This window comes from Xenopus laevis, chromosome 2L (assembly GCF_017654675.1).
Source record: "Xenopus laevis strain J_2021 chromosome 2L, Xenopus_laevis_v10.1, whole genome shotgun sequence".
In the NCBI taxonomy this organism is placed as follows: Eukaryota; Metazoa; Chordata; class Amphibia; order Anura; family Pipidae; genus Xenopus; species Xenopus laevis.
Genome location: NC_054373.1, coordinates 152,315,892 through 152,324,953, shown reverse-complemented (window position 1 = coordinate 152,324,953; position 9,062 = coordinate 152,315,892). Strand labels below are relative to the sequence as shown.

The 9,062-nt window shown below is 37.7% G+C and overlaps 1 protein-coding gene across 2 annotated transcripts; it reads left to right on the top strand.

Annotated features, from left to right (window-relative positions):
• The first annotated feature begins 3,415 nt into the window (after positions 1-3,415).
• neurod4.L (neuronal differentiation 4 L homeolog) lies at positions 3,416-8,787 on the top strand. Of its 2 annotated transcripts, XM_018244853.2 has the most exons (2): positions 3,416-3,613; positions 6,739-8,787. In XM_018244853.2, exon 2 carries the CDS (start codon positions 6,774-6,776, stop codon positions 7,719-7,721), a length of 948 nt encoding a protein of 315 aa, XP_018100342.1. In that variant the 5' UTR covers positions 3,416-3,613; positions 6,739-6,773; the 3' UTR covers positions 7,722-8,787.
• The last annotated feature ends 275 nt before the right edge of the window (positions 8,788-9,062 follow it).

The following is a 9,062-nucleotide window of genomic DNA, read 5'->3' as shown; positions in this document are numbered from 1 at the left end:
TCTGTAATTAAAGGGGAACTATTGCGAAAATGAGAACTTAAAGGACCAGTAACATCAAAAAAAATTTGTTAGTATTAGGGATGCACCGAATCCAGGATTCGGCCAGAATTTTCAGCAGGATTCGGATGCACCGAATCCTTATGACCGGCCGAACCGAATCCCAATCCCAATTTGCATATGCAAATTAGGGACGGGAGGGAAATCACATGACTTTTTGTCACAAAACAGGGAAGTAAAAAATGTTTTCCCCTTCCCGCCTCTGATTTGCATATGCAAATTAGGATTCGGTATTCGGCTGAATCTTTTGAGAAGGATTCAGGGGTTCAGCTGAATCCAAAATAGGGGATTGGGTCCATTCCTAGTTAATATAAGCTTCATCATACTGAAATAAGAAACTTTCTAAATACATTCAATTAAAAATTCTGCATAGTTTCTGAAATAATCAAGTTTATCTTCACTATTCCTCTCTCAGCATCTGTTTGTCTTCATTCTGTCTTCATGCAGAAGTTGGGTGTCAAATAATTATTGACAGTTTGATCCAATATATCTTATAGGGGGGCTCCTTTTGCCTAGAAGATGTATTAGAGCTCACTCTAAAATCACCAGACGTCATGTCTCTCTACATGCAGGATTTGTGCAAAAGGCATTTTTTTTTTTTTGGTTTTGTTTGTACTGTAATCAGTTGTTTGTGTTAGCTCTAATAAATCTGCTAGGAAATGAAGGACCCCCCCCCATAAAATAAATTCGATCATTTCAGAAACGGTAAAGAATTTTTAAATGATTGTATTTAGAAAGTTTTTTATTTCAGTATGCTGAAGTGTATATTAAATTTTCATTTTCGCCATAGTTCCCCTTTAAGGTTCTCTAAAATCAACGTATAGGTAAAATGAATAATCCCAAAACTGACAGCTACCCCTTGCTAGGGATGTCGCGGACTGTTCGCCGGCGAACTTGTTCGCGCGAACATCGACCGTTCGCGTCCGCCGAATGTTCGCGAACGTAACGCAACGTTCGCCAATTTGGGTTCGCCTTAGCTGGCGCTTTTTTTTGCCATTTCTCCCCCAGACCAGCAGATACATGGCAGCCAATCAGGAAGCTCTCCCTCCTGGACACCCCCACACCCCCTGGACCACTCCCCTTCCATATATAAACTGAAGCCCTGCAGCGTTTTTTCATTCTGCCTGTGTGTGCTTGGAAGAGCTAGTGTAGGGAGAGAGCTGTTAGTGATTTGAGGGATAGTTGATAGTAAGTTTGCTGGCTAGTAATCTACTTGATACTGCTCTGTATTGTAGGGACAGAAGTCTGCAGGGATTTGAGGGACATTTTAGGTTAGGTAGCTTTGCTGCTGGCTAGTAATCTACCTTCTACTGCAGTGCTCTGTATGTAGCTGCTGTGGGCAGCTGTCTGTCCTGCTGCTGATCTCTCATCTGCATCTGTTCTTCAAACCACTGCCACCTAGCTGTGTGAGCTTTTTCACATTCTGTCTAAATATCAATAATAATACCGTCTCCAGAAACACCACCTGAGTGACGTAGTGTGATTTCTGCCCTTTACAGCACAAAACGCAGCGCTGTGTCAACAATGGATTTTTTAGAAACATATTTGCCCTTGATCCCCCTCTGGCATGCCACTGTCCAGGTCGTTGCACCCTTTAAACAACTTTAAAATCATTTTTCTGGCCAGAAATGTCTTTTCTAGCTTTTAAAATTCGCCTTCCCATTGAAGTCTATGGGGTTCGCAACATTCGCGAACCGTTCGCTTTTTTGTCCGGACGTTCGCGAACATGTCCGCGAACATTTTTTCCGACGTTCGCTACATCCCTACCCCTTGCACCCCTTGCAGGAGAATATAATCTTGTCCTCTCCAGCAGAGGATCAACAGCACAGAGTTGCAGTGTTCCTAATGTTCTTGGGGTGTAGCAGTCTTTCATGTCTTTGCATGCACTTCTTTTGGCTGGTATTGGCACTTTTCATGGCACCCAGAGGGCATAAAAAGGGTGGGCTGCCTCTAGATCTAAAACTTAGATTCATAATGGAGATAAATAAAAATATGATCATTTTAAGTTAAAAAAAAAAATTAAACATTCTATTAGTAGGTTTAACTGGTGCATTAGGTTCCTGAGATACTGAAAAATGGCAACAAATAGTTTTTTTTTGCAGATCAAAACGACTTTGTGTCTGTATACAGAGGTAGATCATTCTAAAATTAAGTGCTGTTTTCAGGGGATGTGTAATCTATCTTCATTTTTAAATATTTTCATTTTCTCTTCTGCACATCTCTGACCTGAGATTTGAAATGCCCACATATTCCTCCTATTGAACCTGTTTTTGACTTCCAGTCTGTCATTCAAACCAGTGGCTGGTTGCTAAGGTTGGACCTGAGCAACGAAATATATTTAAATTACACTCTGAGAAGAAGCAGAACAAATATAGCAAATTGCTTTAGAATATCAATGTGTCCATTATCCACAATAGTGTTTTTTTTTTAAAGGAGATGACAGCAATTTAGTGGTTAGCATGGATTTTGGATTTTGTATGTTCTCCCTGTGCTTATCTCCCTGTGTTATCTCTATGGCTTCCTCCCCACACTCCGAAATCATTTTTAGTTTGTGTGAAGTTTAAATTGTAAACTCCACTGGGGTAGGGACTGATGTCAGTGGCAATGGCGTGTAATCTCTATAAAGCACTTCAACGTGTGTCTGCTGTAAATATAAAGAATAATGAGCCTGTGGGTACCATGAACAGCATAACATCTACAGCAGCTCTCTCTTATTGCCAAATCTGTACCATATCGCATGTACAGCAGCTCTCTTTTATTGCCAAATCTGTACTATATCACATGTAAAGTAGCTCTCTCTTATTGCCAAATTACTATATCACATGTACAGCAGTTCTCTCTTATTGCCAAACTTGTACTATATGGGATCTACAGCATCTCCCTCTTTGCCAAATCTGTGCTATATATTATCTACAGCAGCTCTCTCAATGCCAAATTACTATATGACATGTACATCAGCACTCCTTATAGCCAAGATCTTCTCTCTTTCTGAACTTAAATCCTCTGTAGTGCAACCTTCCCATTCTGGGGTACATCTAGTATCTTCTACTCCCTAATTGTGATTGTCTACAACCGGCAGTGCAATAAACAAATTCTTTGCTGCTTGTGACAAAAATGGATTTGGGAGAGGATTTCAGTTTGTACAGCAATAGAGAAAGGGATGCCTTCAGTTCAGGGGAAGACATTAAGACCCTAAAACAAGCTACAAACGGTTAAGCCCTAACTATATTAACCTTTGCAGATGGGAGTATTAGGCAGGGAGGGGTTAAGGGACACAGGAGACTGACTTGCACAACCTTGAGCTCTGCCTACTGCGAGGGGAGGAGCTTAACTACAAACCTTAGTAGTGGGAAGGGAGGAGTGAGCGGCAGTGCTCTCATTAACATTGCGTGCAGCGAGTCCGCCCGGGAGCTGTCCAGCGCTCCAGCCTCCTGAAATAACTCCGCTAACAAATCCGACCTGCCTCCTGCTATAGATACAACTCACTGTCTCCTGCTGCAACTCACCGTCTCCTGCTGCTACTCACTGTCTCCAGCTCCGGCCTGGGCAGAGTAAGGTAAGAATGCCTGGAGTTTATGTTATTTTATTAAATATATATATACAGTGGGATCCTCAGTATTATCCCGTGCTGCACCTGTACTCTCTGTGACTTGGATATGTATAACGATATGTATGGGGAGTAGAAGTCTTGCAGCAGTAAATCAATATAATTATTACTGGCTAATGCCTCCCATTATAATACAAATATGTTCTCTAATAATTTGAAGTGGAATCGGCCGACTTAAATTGTTGTGCGCCGACAGATGCTAGAGGGACAGACAGGCAGATAGATAGATCTATAGACAGAGAGAGAGACGGATATAGATTATGGAAATTAAATGATTAGTTAGAAAATTAAAGTATTCAAGAATTGTAGGTGAGTGGAGGCATTCCTAACACACAGGTTATAGTAATACTGTAGCTGTGCAGTGTCATACCTGTAACACAGTATTATTTTTGTCATGAACTGAGAGCAGTGTTGTCCTTTGTTACATCACACCACTAGTGGTTTACCTGAAACCAAAAACAGTGATAACAATAGATGCAGGATGGTCCTGTTTTCATTACACTGTAGGTTTAAAGTGATAGCCCCTTGAAGAAAAAAAAAACATGTCATCATTTTAGATTGTTAGATATTTTTAGTAGGCTGACTTCCAGAGCTGGAAGTTGTAGTTTACCAATTGGTTTATCAGTGACCAAAATTTTAACCCTCAAATTTGTCCTCTAGGCTTCTTGCAATGGTCAAGGACCACTGATCTCTAAATTTAGCCCTAAGTTTATGTTTTTATAATGGCACATGATCATTTGGGATATCAGCTTTGTTACATTTACTGGTAAAGTGTCATCAACTTTAATACAAAGTAATAGAAAAGCGAAGCATGTCACCAGTATAGCAGTACAATTTAACTTCCAATAAATAGTAAAAACAAGTGATATCATCTTGCTTGTAGTACAAGCTAATAGCAATGTGGTGCACAGCGATATCAAATTGTGTTAAGATTGATACACATTAGCAGTAATACTAGGCTTGCATTCTAACAGTAAAGTTTTGTGTGTAATATACTGTATACTAATGGCAAAGTGATAAACTGTAGTAGCAAGTTGTTTTATTAGGTTTCAATTTAAAGCTATTTTGTGTTGGGTATACGACATTGTTTCTGTATTTCCTTTGCAGCAAAATTGATACACAGTGATGGCAGTTTGAATTGTTTTGGTTAACACCAAGGGGCCCATTTACTTAGCTCGAGTGAAGGAATAGAATAAAAAATACTTCGAATTTCGAAGTATTTTTTTGGCTACTTCGAACATCGAATTGGCTACTTTGACCTTCGACTACAACTTCGACGTCGAATCGAATCGAACCGAGCATCAATGTTAGCCTATGGGGAAGGTTCGATTCTAAGGATTTAATCGTTCGATCGAACGATTATTCCTTCGAACGTTCGATCAAACGAATAGCGCTAAATCCTTCGATATTCGAAGTCGAAGGATTTAACTTCGAGGGTCGAATATCGAGGGTTAATGAACCCTCGATATTCGACCATTAGTAAATGTGCCCCCAAATCTCACCTATGATAAAAATGTAGTATTTAAAAAATAAACACAAAAGAAAACGTTTAGAACAGAATAATGTCTTTGCCGGCAAATATATTTGCAGATCTATAAAATTGCAAAAAAAAAAAAATAAATGGTTGGGGGCAGGTAACAGAAAATCATATAAATCTAAAATTAAAGAATCCTTGTGTTTTTCTTCTACCTTACATTTAGCAGCTAAAAAAAAGCCTGGCACCATATGTACAGGTGTTACTTTCTTATATTTTTAGGAACAAACAATATGGAATGTGAAGGCGTTACTTATATAGAAACACATACTGGCTGGTTTATTAATGGTCCAATCTGTATTTTTTCTTTCTTTCTTTTTTTTTCTTTCGTTCTTGAATGTTACAATTAAAATTTGTTTTACTTTAATATGTTGTAGAGGAAAGTAAATTATACAGTTTTGCATACATTTTATTTTTTCTATTAACTTGGCATTTTAAGCTGCCTCTATACTTGTAGGGCCAAATGACTGTAGCCTCCAGGCAACACTTTAAATTCCAAATTTTTAAATGATCTAAAAACTAAAAAAAATATGAAGGCAGATACAAATTGTGGAAGAATCACTGTCTACTTCATTCTAAAAATTAACTTGAAAAACAGGTTTAAAACTGTAGTAACATTTTAGATATTCTAGATCCAAAAACTAAAATCAATAAGAAAGCTTTGACCAAAACAGGATGTTTTTCATCTTTTGCCTTTTTATAAATAAACCCCATAGAACAGTGTATTAAAGGTGTTACACTTTTAATAATGAACTTTGATGAAACAGCGTAATAAACCCACTGGGGCAATGGGGCATATTTATAAAAGAGTATACTAAATAAACAGTATACTGAAAAAAGGTGTACAAATAAATGGAGTATACAAATAAATGGAGTACCCTTTGTTACCCTTACCTTTGATTTAACTCTATATATCACAATCATGGAATAATCTATTCAACTATAATTTATAGAATCAAACCATCTGTATTACCTCTCTCTAGACCTGACATAACCCATTCAAGTCAATGGACAAATTAATTCAGTAAAAATAATATTTATCCATAGAAAGCAGTTTAAAAAGTAGGGAGAAACCGGATTTTATGTAGTTTCTTTTGAAAAAAAAACAAAAAAAACACTTCCTTTCTTTACACCCAAAATTTAAACTCTGTCACCTAAAATAATTACACCTTTATAACTAGAACTATATGTAAATGAACATGGCATTAAAGTTGCACTTTAGTGTATTTACACATTCCCAGCCAGTACACCACAGTAACTTATACATTGAGGAGAGTTTATTCTTCCCATTAAATAAGCTTTTGCATACAGTTGTGCAGTGTATCTTAAATACATACTGACACCAGAAATGAGGATAACATTGTCTTTGCATTCTTGTTTATAATTTCATTTTAACAGTGTTTGCCAGATGTGTTTACAGTGCCTGTGTACTAGCTTGAGTATTTTGAACTCTGTACTAGCTTTAGTGATATCTGTATGTAAAAACAAAACTGAGTATCCAATTAAATGTTGATTACTCTTTCATGGTTTGTGATTGCAGGACACAGTTTGAAGAACACATAAAATCCTGCTAAGATGTCGGAGATGGTCAATGTGCATGGGTGGATGGAGGAAGCCCTTAGTTCCCAGGATGAGATGAAGGAGAGGAATCAGTCTGCCTATGATATAATTTCAGGTCTATGCCATGAGGAAAGGGGCAGCATTGATGGAGAAGAGGATGATGAAGAAGAAGAGGATGGAGAGAAACCAAAAAAGAGGGGACCCAAAAAAAAGAAGATGACCAAGGCTAGAGTGGAGAGGTTCCGTGTCCGTAGAGTAAAAGCCAATGCCAGGGAGCGTTCAAGAATGCATGGACTTAATGATGCCCTGGAAAATTTGAGAAGGGTTATGCCTTGCTATTCCAAAACACAAAAGTTGTCTAAAATTGAGACCCTTAGACTGGCCAGAAACTATATATGGGCATTATCTGATATTCTAGAACAAGGTCAAAATGCAGAGGGAAAGGGCTTCCTGGAAATACTCTGCAAAGGTCTTTCTCAGCCAACAAGCAACTTAGTAGCTGGCTGCTTGCAACTTGGACCTCAGGCCATGTTCTTGGATAAACACGAAGAAAAGTCTCATATATGTGACTCCTCTCTTACTGGTCATACTTATAATTACCAGTCCCCAGGACTACCCAGTCCTCCTTATGGTAACATTGATGTTCACCACTTGCACTTGAAACCCTCTTCTTTCAAACCAGTAATGGATCCTTCTGTGGTAACCCATACACTTAACTGTACCACTCCACCATATGAAGGAGCTCTAACACCTCCACTCAGCATCGGTGGTAATTTTTCTTTGAAGCAAGATAGTTCACCCGATATGGATAAATCATATGCATTCAGGTCCCCCTATCCAGCTCTTGGGCTTGGTGGATCTCATGGACATGGGTCACACTTTCATACCAGTGTTCCAAGGTATGAACTACCCATAGACATGGCTTACGAGCCTTACCCACACCATGCTATATTCACTGAATAAACACGCTACACAAATTACTTTCTATATTTGACCCTATCATGACATTTTTGGATGACAATGAAGATGAGTTTCACTTTTCCTCTTGAATTCTTAATGTATGGTGCAGAACTCATTCATCAGAATGCTTTTCTAATGTCATCATCCCCTAAGACTGTTTATCCTATTGTACATACTGTATGTTTTGTAGTTTGTTTGTAAGCCTGGGAAATGATGTATAGAAAATTGAGTCCATTACATTGATAGTTACAAATTATAACGGAAAATTAAAAACACTGATGTGAACTTTGCTATTTGGTGTAAACATATAGTAGCAGATCATAAGAATAGGAACTCAGCTCAGGTGAACAATGCTGGGGAGCGCATTGCTTCTCTAAACTCTCTTCTAGAACTGTTAATTTCATGGAAGATAAAAAAAAAAAGTGCAATGTATGCAAGAATCAATTTAAAGCACAATTTTTTTATGTACCAATTGCACTACAATATCCAATGCTATATGAGCTGTTCATCGTTGATACTACCACTGTATCGAACAGAGCCATTAATGCATTTTTAATACAATGTGTATATTTTTGTTGAGAATGCCCACACCTAGAGATCATTAAGCACATTAGGGCCAAAAACCCCTCTTAATTATTATTTATACAAGTTTTTAATTTATTTTATTATTATTTTGTATTATTGTGTTTGTCAAATTACCATAAAATAGAATGCTCTTACTTTGCTGTGGCTCACACTGTTAATGAATGATCATTTTGTATTTGTTGTTTTGCAAACTGCATCCTTATTTATGTCATTATTTATTTTAATCAAATTTTTTTAATTGATCTGTTGTTAGGAGTTAAAGACGTCTGGTCTATTTTTATTTAAGTTCGTTGATAGATAAATCCTCAACAGTGATTGAACTGGCCAATCCTCGTCTTCGCTCCTGCCCAATATTGTGAGGCTGACTTACCATACCGTAATGTTTTGTATTAGAAACTTTTAATAATGTGACTGCATTTTCGAGATCACTGTACAGAAAAGTGATATTTTCAAATAAAAATGGAGAAAATGTCCTCTGACTTGGCACGTTGGATATTAAGAACTTGATTTTCTCAAGCAATTGATTTTCTCAATGGAGGAGTGGATGCTATTTATAGGGAACCAGTATGAAGAGGAGGCTGTGTGTTAGCAGATGCATTAAAACAAAGTAGAAGTAGGAAAACATTAAGGGAAAGGTTTATTCAAGAAACACTAGCATTGTCATGGCTCAAACTGCCTTTTGTAGCTACTGGCAACACTGGAATGGCAATGCTTTACAGCACAAATAGTAGTCGTTTTTAAAGGGGAGCTATCGCAAAT